Source organism: Octopus sinensis, linkage group LG13 (genome assembly GCF_006345805.1).
Source record: "Octopus sinensis linkage group LG13, ASM634580v1, whole genome shotgun sequence".
Lineage (NCBI taxonomy): Eukaryota > Metazoa > Mollusca > Cephalopoda > Octopoda > Octopodidae > Octopus > Octopus sinensis.
The window spans coordinates 20,372,976-20,389,377 of record NC_043009.1 but is presented as its reverse complement, the minus strand read 5'-3'; the positions used below and the strand labels follow the sequence as shown (position 1 = coordinate 20,389,377).

The window sequence follows — 16,402 nt, the reverse complement described above, 5'->3', positions numbered from 1 at the left end:
GTTAATTAGGGGGGGAAATGCAGTTGTCTTAACTATGAGATATCTACCTCTTGTTGATGAAGTTCTCACAATTAATTAGTTTTGTAATTAATTATGAAGAAATCATAAAAGATATTTCTAAACTTCTAATTAATTAACAGAAATTTCAGTAAATGAAACCAGAGATTAGTTGCTGTTCTGAGTTTATAAATAAAATAGAAAACAAATTATATCTTTGACTCTTCTGTATGTTCTCCATAGACTCTTCTCCATAGTTAATGATTTAAAATAATAAAATCATCTTTTTAATTAACTATTTCTTTGGTTTCCCTTTACCATAATACATAACAATAAATTAACAATAATTAATATAGAAATTTTATGTTGTTAGTCCAAATTAGAATGAATTGTAATGATATTAATGAAAATAATAATGTAATAAAAACGATAAGAGTGTGGCCACATTAGAATAAAATTCAACATCAAGCTTATTACATTGGTAAAAAAAAAAAGCAAACAGCAAGAATTTTCACAACAAGATATCACAAACAATGAAGGCAGAAAGATAACCAAGATTATTGCAGCTTGAAAAATTTCACTTCAAATTATCCCATAAATATATATATATACATATACATACACATATATACATACTTACACACACATGCACATGTGTGTATATATATGTATGTCATGTATGTGCCCTAGCAGGCAGGGCCACAGCCTTTGGGCTGAAATGTATTAAAGAACAAAAGAATAAAAGTATATATATATATATATATATATATATATATATATATATATATATATATATATATATACGAAAGAAGGTTTGAAAATGCAATTTAAAAGATGTTTATTTACTTTACCGGTTTCACTCTTTGGAAAAAAATTGTCAAAAGTAACATGTGGAAGTTTGGTTGCGTTAATTATTGGTTGTTGCAAATTGCTACATTACATATATATATACAGTCTTTGGTAACAGGGACATGTTAAGGACATAAAAAAGTACAACAGTATGTTGAGAATATAAAGAGGTTTAACAAGCTCATTGAAAAAATGGGCAGAAAAGATTAAAACAAATATATTATACATCTCAGGGTAATTTCCAGGAGGAATTATTAAAAAAAGTTCAGTACAGAATATTATGAATTCAAAAAGATTTACATTAATGTAGTGGTGAGGTAGTTACTGACCTGTCCAACATGTAAATCTTTTTGAATTCATAATATTCTGTACTGAACTTTTTTTAATAATTCCTCCTGGAAATTACCCTGAGATGTATAATATATTTGTTTTAATCTTTTCTGCCCATTTTTTCAATGAGCTTGTTAAACCTCTTTATATTCTCAACATACTGTTGTACTTTTTATGTCCTTAACATGTCCCTGTTACCAAAGACTGTATATATATATGTAATGTAGCAATTTGCAACAACCAATAATTAACGCAACCAAACTTCCACATGTTACTTTTGACAATCTTTTTCCAAAGAGTGAAACCGGTAAAGTAAATAAACATCTTTTAAATTGCATTTTCAAACCTACTTTCGTATATAATTCCACTCGTGCGATACCCCACAACTCAACTTTGTTTTATATATATATATATATATATATATACACACACATACATATATATATATATATATACACACATATATATATATATATACATATATATATATATACATATATATATATGTACATATATATATATATATATATATATATATATATATATATATATACATACATACATGTATATATATATATATATATATATATATATATATATATATATATATATATATATATTATGTATATACAAACATACATATGCCCAATATAAACATATAAGTATGTATACAATGTATATATGAATATATGTATGTGTACGTACACACATACACACACACACCACATATATATATATGTGTGTATGTGTGTATATATGCATATATATATATATATATATATATATATATATATATATATATATATATACATATACATATACATATATATATATATTTGATGTACATCTTTATTGAGTATTCGTTGGAGAGATAAAGTATGTTAGATGGAAAATGAATCGAAAGCTGAACAAGAAAAGCATTCGCAACAAACCAACCTTTTACAGCTTACCTCTACATTGCTCTGGCCAGACAAACTTATTGGTGCAAACACAAATATAAGGAGGGTTTGAAAGCTGCATCAATTTTTACATCAACTAGAAATTTACAAACTTTCTAAGATGTAAGACTTGCAAAATTTTAAAACTATTATTTTGATTTACTTGAAGTTGTTTTCAAACTAGTTATATATTCAATTATTAAAATAATTCTTTATTATATTTAAATACATAGCATATTCTATTAAATATTTAACAATGAACTGGTTTAATGTCTGTTTATGGTTGTTTTTCTTCTAAATATTTAAACCTTAAATAGTTGCAGACTCTTCTCTGCATTTCTCTTGTTTCTGGATATTTAAACATTTTTTCAGGTAATTCTATATAAATGTATTCTCATGAAGATAATTATAATTTTATCTGATGTTAAATTGTAATAAAATCTGTTGACTCTTTTCAGAAAATCCGTCTGTCTGTCTGTATATGTGCACGTATGTACATGTAATTATGCATGTGTATAAATATACATATGTATGCATGTAATTAATTTTAAATGAAAAAATTATTAAATTATATTTTGAGAATACTTTACATATTTGTAAGTGGATTTGAAGATTCCAGAGTGTTATTCTCTCAACAGAACCCCAAAACTTCAACATAATTGAATAAAGTGTTAATGAGCAGAAAATGGATGAATCAAAGCCATTCTATGAACTTATCCAATCATTGTTGTTCTCAGACTCACATTCAAAAAGAAATTGTGAGAAAAGAGTGTGTTGATCTAAAGTTCTTTGAGATCCAGATGGGGGATGATGCAATGGAGAATGCATTTCTAAGGAAAGCAATAAAGTAAGGGGTTGTGTAGGGATTAGGGTTGAGCAAAAGGTTTGTGTAACAAGGGAGGTGCTGCTTAAGACATTAAGAGGAGGTAGGGCTTGTGCTTCAATTATATTTACATTTAAATGTCCCTCAGACTTTTAAAACCTGTATATAAATTAGATCAGGCATATATTATAGCCATTTGTCCTAGCCATTCTTCCTGAAGTAGATTTCCAACTTAATTCTTAATGTTGTAAAATATTTCTTTAGTTTTTATTTATGCAAAACTCCAAACTTTGCTAACAAACCTAGAACATATATGTAATCAAAATTTAATGTAATTTGGTGCTTACATATCGTTTGAAAAAACTTTATCTCAAATCTCTTTGCTCATTCATAGTCAAAAACCCAGTATTTTTCATTGGAAATATTAACTTTAAATTCTCCAAAGAGGTTTCAAAACTTATTTATGTTGAGGAGTTAAGGTGAAAAATTTTTAATTTTTTACCATACTAGGTTTCTCAATTCTTTTAGCTTCTCTAGAAAAAAAAAACAATATTTTAAATAAGAAATATTAACTCTGGTGTTCTTAGATTAACAGATGTTTAAAAACGTCTTTATGTAAAAGTTTCTAAGGCAGAAAATTCTTCATTCTTTTAGATGTCCTAAATTTAATAAAATTTTAAAGAAAAATGTATTTTTAAAGAATTATCAGGAGCTTGCTGTGAAGTGGTAAAGAAACTAAAACTATTTTGATGAAGAAACAAATAACTTTACTAGAAATGTCTTGAACTGTAACAGCTATCCACTAATTTGACAGGGATTTCTATTAAAGGCCTAACAACTAAACAACTATGGAGTATGACTATAGAATATAGATCTAACATGCACTTTTACTTGTATTAATATTAATACAGTTTCTATACTGCAGAAACTACAAATATTAACATGGTTTATATGTGTACCATGTGAAAATACTGTTGGACTGTGTGGCGAGTTTGTCTTGTCAGAGCTTCATGCTGTCAGTAAGCTGTAACTTAGGTAGAGCAGACTTAAATTGTATTTCTTACAGATATTATTTGGTATGAGTTGCTCATCATAGCAATTAGCATGTTCAGAAGTACAATTATGGCTATCAAACTGTAACTGCCAAACATCAATTTCCCAATAAGCTCAGTGAAATGGTGAGGTTCTTTCAGATGGGCGTCTTCCAGATCAATAAGACCATAAATTGCCCAATATAAACTCTGCAAGATCTCAAAAAGACTGCAAAAGAAGCAGAATAAGTTATGATCAATAAGGAGAAAGTAAAAGACTTTCTTACAGATATCATTTGATATGATAGTGACATCATAGCAATTAGCAGATTGAGCAATACTATAATTGCTATCATACTGTAGCTTCCAAACATCAGTTTGCCAACCAGCTCAGTCAGTTTGTGTGGTTCGTCCAAGTGAGCGTTGTCCAATTCTATAAGGCCGTAAAAAGCCCAATATAAACTCTGCAAGATTTCAAAAAGACTGGAAAGAAAAGAAAAAGTTACAGAAATCTTCAGTATTTCTAAGAATATTCAATCTGATTTTTTTCTGTGATTTCAGTGTTAAATATTTGCTCTTAGCAGTCTGAAAATTGAAAAAGGTTTGGTCAATATAAACAAAATTATTTTATATTTAGGTTGCCATAGAATATCATGGATATTGTTTGGGAAAACTTCCAGTAAATAATTAAATTCCTTATTTTCTATGAAGCTTATAAGATTTTGTTGTGATACCTATTTAGAATCAAATATCACCAGAAAATAAATAATTAATTAGGTGATGCTAATTACCAACCAGATATGGTACTATAGGATGTCTTCAGAAAAATCTGTGATGACTTTATTTATAATAAAAGTTTTATTGCTTGCAAAATAATCTACCATCACAGCTATATTGATATATCCAATATTAATTTATTATCTTCATACATTAAATCTAGACAGCCATAATTATCTTATGTATTAAATATATTTAATCATAACTAGACTTCTAGACTTCTGCTTTATGTCACTTTCAAACTGGTGAATATAATAGTATTTATAACATTTTTTATCAAGTGTGAATCAAAGACTTTCACTCATTCCTTGCTTTACTGAAAGTATATGTTTTCTTTTTTTAACTTGATAGATCTGTCTTACTGAATAAACTCAATTATTTTCTCTAACTATTTTATAATTAATTCTTTAAAAAATTAAAATTTAAATATTTCATAAAATTATCTCAGTAACTAATTAGCTATTTTTATATTCTAATTGTAATTAAAGTCAAAGAGACAAAATCAAGAAATTAAGTTTCTTGGTGCCAAATTATTTTGGTCTGAAATGGTGCAGAGGTTGTATAGAAGCAGGTTTTTTTTAGGAATTTGCCAAATGGTCAGGTTTGGAAATCTGTATAAAATTGAAAAATGGTTAAACTGCCTTGGTAAATCTTGAAAGAAATTGCAACAAATGACTGGATTTAGTGAGTGCTGGCATTTTGGACAGTTCTGGAAATGATGGAGTTGAAACAGTTCAGCCTGGTAAAGAATTTTCCATTTTTTTTATTTTCTGAAATATCTATACTGAAAGAAAAAAAATATACTTGATATTTTGCCTGTTTAAAAGAAATTGTTAAAGCAACAGCAGTTATAAAAGTTCACACACGTCTGAAAATTTCATTAAAACTGTAAAATTTCATTAAAACTGTAAAATTGTAATCATAAACATGAAAATGAAAATGTGATGAAAAAAAATGATGTGTAAAGAATGAAAATGTTGTAGACAAAGGAATGAGTCTTACATAAATGAGTTGGTAGGAATTGCTCATCATAGCGATAAGTAAGTTAAGCAGAATAATAATGGCTATCATACTGTAACTGCCAAACATCAGCTTGCCAATCAGTTCGGTCAGTTTGTGCGGTTCGTCCAAATGTGCGTGTTCTAGATCGACAAGGCCATAAACTGCCCAATATAAACTCTGCAAAATCTCAAAAAGACTGGAAAGAAAAGGAAACAACCAATAATATAAAGACACCAATCATGTCAGACATATGGCAACGATTTGCTGGGAATGAATTCAGAAAAACAAAGGTCAGATCACAATGATTGTTAAAAACAGGTTTTAATTACTTTTAATCTATTTAAACTTAATAAAATATTTAGTATATAAATTTAGTCAGAAATTATGGATATATCTTCCTATTTTTGATGAAGTATTTAGAGAAAGATATTTGCTTTTTCTTGTGTTAAACAAAAACATTATTTATTATGAAACCTCTCAAAAGTATGCTTGCATTTTTAGCAAATGACTCAGCAAAGTGTTGATGCTTAGCAAAAGCTATTTATAAAGAAATTACTGAGATAAGGCATTGTCAAAACTGTGCCTGCATTTTGTAAGCTTTGTGTTGAAAAGCAGTTTCATCAAGGGTGGGAATATTGCAAATGTGCATGGAAAAGGTTAGCCATTTTAAGATTGATTCAGACTTGTTGAAAATATTTCAGAACTTTAAATTCTAAAACATCCTTGATAAAAAAAAAAGACTATGTTTTGTTCTGCCAACGTCAGAAGCAGGATTTTAATTATTTTCCTGAAAGTATTTGTAATTATTTTACTGTTTTATGCTGTCAAAAATTATAATGTGATACAGCTGTTAAGACTTGACTCTAGTTAATGATAATGTTTGTGATATGATCCAGCTTTCTCAGAGATAATTACAGCTGTAACACAAAATTGTAAAGAGATGATTATAGTCGTGACACTGTTTGTGGTATACTTGTAACACGGATTGTTGGAATGGTTTTTTGACTCTTTTCTTTGAAAGATAAATCATTCAAAAGACTTTTATTTTTTTTGGAGATTGTCCACCAGTTATTGAGTTGATGGACACTAAGTTGCCATAATGGCTGAAATATCAGTTATTCTATCAAAACATCAGTAAATTCATTTTGATAAAAGGATGTTTCAATTTTTTTCATCTCTCCTGATTTAAGGTTCTCACTCTTTTGTAAGCAAACAACAAAATACATCAGGTATAGCAGTGTATTGAAAGAAATTCTTTGAATTTTTGTCTAAAACCAGTGAAATGAAAGAAACTTGAATATATATTTTCTTGATTATGTTAATGTGGAAAACCTTTTGTAACAAAATCTTGTTTTTCCTTTTTGCTAAAATTGATCTGGAAATGGATCAGTATTTTCCTTAACAGATATATTAACAATTTCTCTTATTTTTAGAATGCTGCAATAGGAATGGTCCCTTGAAGACTGGCTGTGCAAAGATGAGAAAAAAAAATCAAATGTGAAAAATAAGCTCTGAAATCATAAAAAATGTTAGAATGTTCATTGAAAGCAAAAATATGAAGCAAATTTTTGAAATCATGCAAGAAAACCATTGTAGATATGTAAAAAACGGGAGCCAATAAAGATAGGATTTAGCAGAAATATTTGAAGGAATTTGATAATTGTTCAAAGGAATCAAAGATCTTCCTCTTTTGATATTTTTGGTACTTTAATTCTGATTTCTTTTGTGATAAACAAATGTGAGACAAATCTCACCCAGGATAAGGTAACAGTCCACTATAGGTAACTTTTCTCTGAAAGTCTGCTATCTATATGCTGGGTAAACTGAAATAATGTAGAAGAGAGTATCTTATACAGATACTTAACAAGATGCCTGCAGTTAGAGATGAACTCAGAATTTGTGTGTGTTTAGAGTTCTCTATCTTCTTTTTCACTCAGCTGAGTAAAAAATCGTGTTCATTTTGTTTAGCTGGGATTTGTTTATAAGTCATTCAGCAAAACATTGCTGATTGGCTTATAAACATTGCTTTTAATAAATATTGCTTTTAAGTATATACAAATGCTTACACACACACACACACACACACACACACACACACACACACACACACATGCACACACACACACATGCACATGCACGCACACACACACACACACACACACATGCACATACACACGCATGCACGCACACACATGTGCACCCCCTCCCCCCACACAGTTCTATGATGTCTGAAACTCCACAATATTCCCCCCAATCTTAAATGAAAAACCTAAACTCATCTCAACTTGCCACCATCAACCAAACGTCCTTTTAACTTCCAAGTCCTGTTGACTCATGTCTTGATAATGGACATAAAAAACAGATGCTATCTCCCACATGACCAGTCACATGTTCACCATTATCACATGACCAATCAGGAATCAACATATTAATTAACATTGAATTAGAACCATGATTGGTCATGTGATAATGTTGATCAAGTGACTAGTCTTGCAGGGTGGGGTTGTGTGAGTGGTCATGTAACTAACTACTGACAGCAGTTAATGATTGAATATCATTAACAATACTATCACATGACCAGTCACCTGACCACATTCACAACCAATTAAAATGCTCTGACTATCTTTGAATATCCAAACCAACCATTGCCATTCATTATTTCAGATTTCCTGATGAGGAATGCACTTGACTTGCACAAAGCTTTTGCTAGGCATGAAGATGTAGTCGTTTCCCAAAACACAAATATGAATAGAAACCACAGGTAAGTGAGGGGTGGTGTTGGGGTGGAATAAAATCACAAACCAGGTGTTGAATCAAACAAAATGCGTGTAGCACACATGGCTTGGCTTTTTACTGCAACAAAATCGATTTCATATTCTGTTTATGGAAATATAATAATTTTATTGGTTTACTTTGAAACACAACTAAAAGTGAAAGGGTAAACTAAAGTTTTATTCTACTTGAAGAATTCCTTCTGGATTGAAGGCTGGTTGACATAAGCTGATAATATTTTCATTAATAAAGCATTTTCATTGATTATTGAGCTGTTATTATTTTGTTTAGTTCAATAATGTAATATTTTAAATTATGAATATGTTTAGATGTTTGTCTGAATGAATTGCATTACACAGGTTTGATGAATTCAAATTAAACTTTCTGAATATTTTGAGGATAAGTTTAAAACTTGTGTAAATGCTTTCTACTGCAATAAAACCCTTTAGCATTTAAACTGGCCATATTCGGCCCAAATATTCCATTTGGTTTATGTTCAATCTGACCAGATTCCACCTCTCACTCCTGCCTTACAATGACATTCTAAAAAATCATTGAAATCACAGAGCTTTGAGATGATGTAGGATTAATTCAAAACAATGTCAATAAAGAAGCATTACATTTTAAAGAGTAAGCTGGATGCTAAAGGGTTAATAATGTTTAAAAGAAATAAGTTTAAAACATTTAAATCTCTGTAAATGCTTTCAGCTCTAATAAACCTTAATATATAGTCCTATAATAAAACTTATTAGTCTTGTAATAATGAGATCCTGATAAAAAAAAGGCCGACCAAGAACCCGCTGGCTTGACACCATTATGAGTGATACTGAAGCGGCCCAGAATAGAACTGACTGGAGGACACTGATCCAACGAGTGACCGAGAGTCAACTTTGACTGAGCGGTTAGAAGAAGAAGAAGATAAAAAAAAATTTTCTTTGTTATATAAGGAAAAGAGAATATGCTTCTAGTGAAATTATCGAACTAACTTCATTTATTGAACACCAACTAAAGTATATCAAACATAAACATCACTGAAAACTAATGCCAAGGTCTCTTCTAGATGTCATCCGAGACAAAAATCGTATTATTTAAGCTAACTACATTTTATCATAGTTGTAGACCCAATCAGTTTATCTAGACATCATTGCTGTCTGTTTGTCCTGAAAGTTAGACAGCTGATATGATGCCTCCACCACCTCCTCATCATCATTTTACATCTGTTTCATTTGTCTGAAATTCTTCTCTTCCGGCACACACCTCAGCAAACAAAAACCAGCCATCTTAGCTATTGTCTGTGCCATTTCTTTTTAGTGGGAGTTCGTGGTTTTTATGGTTGTATGTCCTTTCTATGACTATACCTTTTTATATCCAGGACTAGGTGCATTTTTTTCATGCTACAAGCACTGGTTAGGTTGTCTCCAACAAGACTAAACAATCTTACTTATATTGTATTACTACATCAAAACATGTCTGTAGCTGCCATTTTATTCACAAAGATTTCCCAGAAAACATATAAATGAATTTTGTGAAATTAATTCTTAATGATTTGAAATTATCTCCCCTTTTCTTCAAGATTACCATTTACTTTTTATTTTCTTTTTCTAACTGAAAGGGATATAAACTTAACTGAAGTAATTTGTATTTTGTGTGTGTGTGTGTGTGTGTGTGTGTGTGTGTGTGTGTGTGTGTGCATATGTATTATCTATATCTTATGTGTATGTATATATGTATGTATGTATATTATAATTCTAGAAATTCCATATAACTTTACTACTTTAAGTTTCTTGAACTAAAAAGTGCTTTATGTTGAAATTCTCAGCATAAAATATATTTTACACATTACTAAATAACCATCCAGTATTCTTTTCTCTTTGCAAGTAACAATATCTCTAATTCCTTACATCACTCAACCTTATTCACCTATTCTTGTAATCCTTCAATCATTACTCAATAATCTCTAAAATTTTTAATATTCTGGCAAGAATATGAAATTGTGAATTGGCTGAAAAGGTGAAAGAGCAAATAATAATAATAACAAGAAGAAGAATGCAAAAGCAAAAACTTGCAGTGGAATGCAAAATAGTCATGAAAAACATGTGCATGGCAATACATCACATTGCATCATTATACAGCATTGTGCAGCATTGTGCACCATTTTGCATCATTATGCATACATAGTTTTGAACAGTTTTAAACATTATTTCAAATATAATCATGTTACAAAGTGATATTTTTCAAATGTAAAACAACATTGACATCATATGAACAGCAGTAATATAAGAGTATAGCTTAATACTAGGTAAATGTAAATGAAGATTATGTGGGAGTGGGGGAAGTAGAGAATAAGACAGAGGAGGAGGAGAAGAAAGAGAAGAAAGAAGAAAAGGAGAAGAAAGAAGAGAAGAAGAAAAAGGAGAGGAAAGAGAAAAAGGAGAAGAAATACAATAATTCAATGGGCAAAAAAACAAGAAAAATACTATTCTTTGTATTGAAGAACTAAGGTTTGTTGTAAATTGTTGCAATCTGAATTTTTAGACAATGGCTATATATATGTGTGTGCTTGCGTGTTTTATATGTATGTGTATATATATATATACATAGATCGTTAGCCACTACACACATTTTTTTTTCTCTCCTTGTTTTTTCTGTATCCCTTTCTGTAGAAGAGCGTAGGCTCGAAACAAAAGACTTTTACTATTCCTGAGTGTTATACTAATACACCTGTTTGTTTTGTACACCACCTGTCTTCGTCTTTTGTTTTTTTAGTAAACTCTCCCTGTATATATATATATATATATATATATATAAACATATAAACATGTATATATTTTTGTCCTGTAGGAAAGAAAGTTCTTGAAATATTGGTGCAATTTTTGTGCTTATCTTCAGAATAAAATAGATTGCACATTATAAAATGTATTGAGTTATTTCAATTTTTGGATTAACTCTACCACACACACACACACACACACACACACACACACACACACACACACACACACACACACACACACACACACACACACACACACACACACACACACACATATGCACTAAGATTGAACCTAGAGCTATGTAATTATGAATCAAGAATCTTAACCCTCACAGCCATGCTCCATTAACACAATAGATACAGCCATCATATTAAACTCACAGCCTGCAGTTGAAAGAACTCTGCTTTATAGAAAGACCATTTTATTGGTTGTAAGCTTATTGTTTTGTTATAGAGAAATCATATTATTTATACATGAACATCAATTGATATATGAATATTAATTAGTATCTGAATATTGATTAGCATATGAATATTAATGAAGTGCTAATAATACTTACTTTGCAAAACTTCTGTATTTGATATCACATGAATGCGTAACGCCAGCTTCACATTCTTCTGCTCGGAGAGCAGCATAGTACCAGTAGAGATGGTTCAATCCACAGGCAAAGGAGAAGAGTACGAGGAAATATACTGATATAAACTTGACAATATCTGCCACCATTCGACCAAGGGAGATCTGTAGAGGTCCCAGGTGGGGATTTATTGTGAAAATATAGATTAATTTTAAGGAACTGAAAATATTGGCACCAGCAAACAAGGCTTCTGCAATAAGGTTTGGATCGTAAGCATCCCAGTGTTTTCGTTCTTCATAAGCATAAGGGTTGTTTGCTGCTCTCTCATGGTACACCTGAAATGTACATTAAGGACAATATAACACACACACACACACACACATATATATATATATATATATATATATATATATATAAATACAATTGAGATTCAGTTGAATTAGGTACTTAAGTTGGAGCATTAAGTCAGTCCGATATTATCTGCCCAGCTCAAAATAAAATCAGTTACTTATTTTGAGTATATATATATATATATATGTACATATATATGTTTATATACATATATATATATATATATATATATATATATATATATATATATGTTTATATTCTGCCTTTGTCTGCCGAAAAGGCATTTTTTCCAAATACGCTAGCTAAACTTGTTGTATTATTAATAGTCGTAAGACACCTGCTGTTTTCGTCCTGTTTTTACTATTATTGTTTTTTGTATTTCATTACTGATTTTTGTATTCTATATTCATGTGGCATCGTCCGTTTTTCTGTCCCTGTTTCGTATACATTCGATCCTTCTTCCAAGAAATCTAATGCTTGTAGCTTAGTTTTTCTAATGCTTAGTTTTTCCTTGGGGCTGGCCGGATCGGAGCGATCTCAAGATTAATCAGCCGAAATTGCTACGATGATCCGGTTCTTGACTGAAGATTGAAGGCTCCGAATGTCCCGTCTGTGTTTTTTGTATTGTCTTCTAAATGTTTTACGTTCTTGTCCCAGTTTGTATTTTTCTACATATAATAATAATATATATATATATATATGTTTATATATATAATATATATATATATATATATATATATATATATATATATATATATATATATATATATATATATATATATATATGTATATATATATGTTTATATATATATAATATGTATATATATATATATATATGTGTGTGTGTGTGTGTGTGTACATATATATGTTTTGTGTTGCCTGTCAGGAGAAAGAGTTTTTGATACCATACTAAAAATAAATCACATTCTCATTTTAGTCAAACCAATCTTTTTAATTACAAGGCACTAACTATATACTCCCTGTTAGAGATATTTTCTAATTATTGTAAATTATTTTCTAATTATTGTAAATCATTACCAGTTCACTCATAACTATGTCACATAGCTTCTGTTGTTCTTGTTGTTATTGTTGTTGCTATCATAATATATCTATTGCCAGAATGCAGTCATTCTGTGGTTGTTGCTCCAAGATGTCCTACTTTATTGAATTCATTTCAGTTCTATAAACAAACATGCAAACTTTGCTCTATTCCACTTCACAAGACAACCTCACCTTGATGTAATCCATGTTTCTCAATCTCTATTCTTAGAATAAAAAACAAACAAACACTGCCAGATTATATCATAGCATGGAAGAAATAGAATTCCAACAGAATAACAGAACATTTATCATTTTTGTGGGTATGTGGCACAGACCCAACCCATCCAGAATACACACCCTGGACCAGTTAAGTATTTCATATTGTCTCTCCTCCATTATCCTGAGGTTTTTATTGAGCTTAACTATTTGATTATTCAATTATTTAATGAAGTCTGAATTTTGACGACTAAAGAGAGTCATAGGTTGGTGTGCAGAGTCTGGAGAATTTTAAAAACATGATGTGTTCAATGTTGTAAAAAGACAAGGAATAATTCTGAAATTATATATATTTATTTGATTCAATATTTTGTTAATGTATTTTGACAGCTTAATCAGAGGGGTTAGGGCACACCTTTGCTCCTTTTTAGGGTCTCTGAGATTGAGAGGAGGAGGAGAGTGAGAGAGGAAGTTGTTACCCTCACCTCAGACCCATGACCTGGATGCCAGCAGTAGAATGGACTTTACTAATGGAACTGAAGACAGAGTTAAAGTCTCCAACTGAAATAATGTGGAACAGATGGAATTGGTGTTAATTTGCTGATCCTGGCTGATTTGTCTTCAAGAATGGAATTTTAAGCTAAAAGTACTTTGGTGACTTTTGCAGATGCTGCAATATTTAAACATGTATTTTGTTTGTAAATCAAAACAGAAAATGTTTCAGAATATTAGGTTTAATTATTTTCATTAGGTTTGAATATTTATAAATAACTTGGAAATATTTCTTCAAAAAGTGAGTGAAAAACTGAAATGTGAGAAGAGTGACTGACTTGACAATAAAATCTTTGTTTCTTAAGTGCCAGAAATAGAAAAATTTCGATGAAAGTCGAAACGAAACAATTCCATGTCTGTGCTATATCTTTGCGTTTACAGTCAGGCAAGAGATATATAAAACACTCCATTGTAATCTCAATCTAAGATTCAAAGATGGAAAGATTGGGTTTTCTATAAACCAGGCTGGGATTTCTGTGAGATAAATCACGGTGAGTGAAGCGGAATAGTTTGAGAAGAAGGGAGCAAAATATAGGAAATGGAGGTTTTCTTCTTTTCTGAGTCTAAAACTTAATAAAATTCTGATAACTTAGATTAAAAGTAAAAACTATGTGACATATTGACCACAAGTGGCTGATGAAAGTAGTGGTGGTCTCTTTTGGCAACACTCTGGAAGTAATATTTCCTGCAAATTTATTACTGTGCCTGCAACAGAAATTTTCTTGGTTGCAAATTTAATCTTTGAAAAGTATGTACACTTCCATTAAGGAAATCATTTGCAATTAAAAAAAATGTTCTATTTCTTTTTAAAAACTTTATGTGCACACATAAAGGATCTTAATATAGACAGAGGATGCGTGGGAAATACCAGACCGTAAGATTCATTGAAAGATGCATCAAAACTTAAATGCGATTAATCGAAACAGAAATCAAACTGTAAACATTAAATCAATACTTTGTTTAATTTTTGTACTAAAATATATCGATTTGGTAGGATTAATGGATTAAAACATAAGTATCCTTAATATTTTGAACTTTTGGAAACATGTATTTTTTTCCATTTTATTTTTCTAACATGAATATGGAATAAAATTCGTAAATATGATGAGGGTTTGTTTATGAAACAACAACAACAACAACAATAATAATAATATGGAAAGCTTATTTACTTCTATGAATGCAAGAAGTCGAAGTGTAAATGTTGCCATGTAGAGAGAATTGGTAACAAAATCCAAAATGTTCCACATGTCATGAATATATTCCAGAGCTCCCTGCATCCAGATCTGCTTGATCTCAGACCATATTAACCCTGAAAGTATAAAATGATTATTTAATAATTAATGAAAGTAAATTACAATTGCAAATGCTCTGTCTCTCTTAAAATGCTCCATTTTGATTCTTCTACACCATAGAACAATTTATTCTGTTTTTGTGAGGAGAACTAATCTGACCACCTCCACCAAAACCGCCGCCACCACCACCACCACCACCAACAACAACAACAACAACAACAACAGCAGCAGCAGCAGCAGCAGTCCCTGTTATACAAAATATGTTTATGTTACCAGAAGCAAACTACATTTACTTCAACATAAATTCCTCAAACATTGAAATAGTTGATGTGATGGCAGTAGCAGTGGTGGTCATGACGACGACGACGATGATGACAATGATGATGACGGCGACGATGATGATGAAATGATAGTGGTGGTGGAAGTAGTGGTGATGATGATGGTGATGATGATACACTGTTGTTGTTTTATACCAGTGATGAATGCAATGGCTTGCTGTTACCATTACATCACATCCATTAAGAAGATAAAAACAAGATTATTCTTTGGTGTTGTTTAGATCAGCTTCCACTCCAGTTTCATGAAATTCACAGGTCATCCACCGGTCAGTTACAAATCATCACAGCCCGGCTCTAGTTTAGCTACAGCTTAATCTCAGTCAGACCCATTTCTGCTCTAGTTTTGCCCAAAGCTCTTCCCCCTTTTTTTCTCTAAATGAGTTACATTTCAGCCACAAGTCAGCCCTGGATCAACCCCAGGTCAGCCCCAAGTCAACTATAGGTCATCCACAAGTCAACCCCTACATCTTCCCATGTCCCACTCAGATGGACCCCAAGTCAGCCTTGGTTAATCAAATCCAAAAGTTATTCTAGCTTCTGTCTTCTTTTATAATTTCAGTTGCATTGATGAATTTTAGTTTATAGAAATATGAAATCAACCACCATATATGACTGGTATTTTATTTTATTGATTGTGGAATGGTGAAGGGCAGAATTAATCATAGCAAAGGTTTGAACTCAGAATGACATCTAACTAATTACTTCAAGTATTTTGTCCAATGTTCTGATGATTCTGCCATCCGTC

The 16,402-nt window shown here is 30.7% G+C and overlaps 1 protein-coding gene across 4 annotated transcripts in view; it reads right to left on the bottom strand.

Annotated features, from left to right (window-relative positions):
• LOC115218635 (transient receptor potential-gamma protein-like) overlaps positions 1-16,402 on the bottom strand; it is a 55,274-nt gene that overhangs the window by 21,210 nt on the left and 17,662 nt on the right. For 2 of the 4 annotated variants that reach the window (XM_036508195.1, XM_036508196.1), the window contains exons 6-8: positions 15,197-15,336; positions 11,853-12,202; positions 5,748-5,943 (exon numbers count right to left, since the gene is read on the bottom strand). In XM_036508195.1, coding sequence (XP_036364088.1) covers positions 5,748-5,943; positions 11,853-12,202; positions 15,197-15,336 — 686 coding nt within the window. Of the gene's footprint in view, positions 1-4,001; positions 4,198-4,255; positions 4,452-5,747; positions 5,944-11,852; positions 12,203-15,196; positions 15,337-16,402 lie in introns of all 4 variants that reach the window. The other 2 variants (XM_036508198.1, XM_036508197.1) reach the window with 2 other exon arrangements.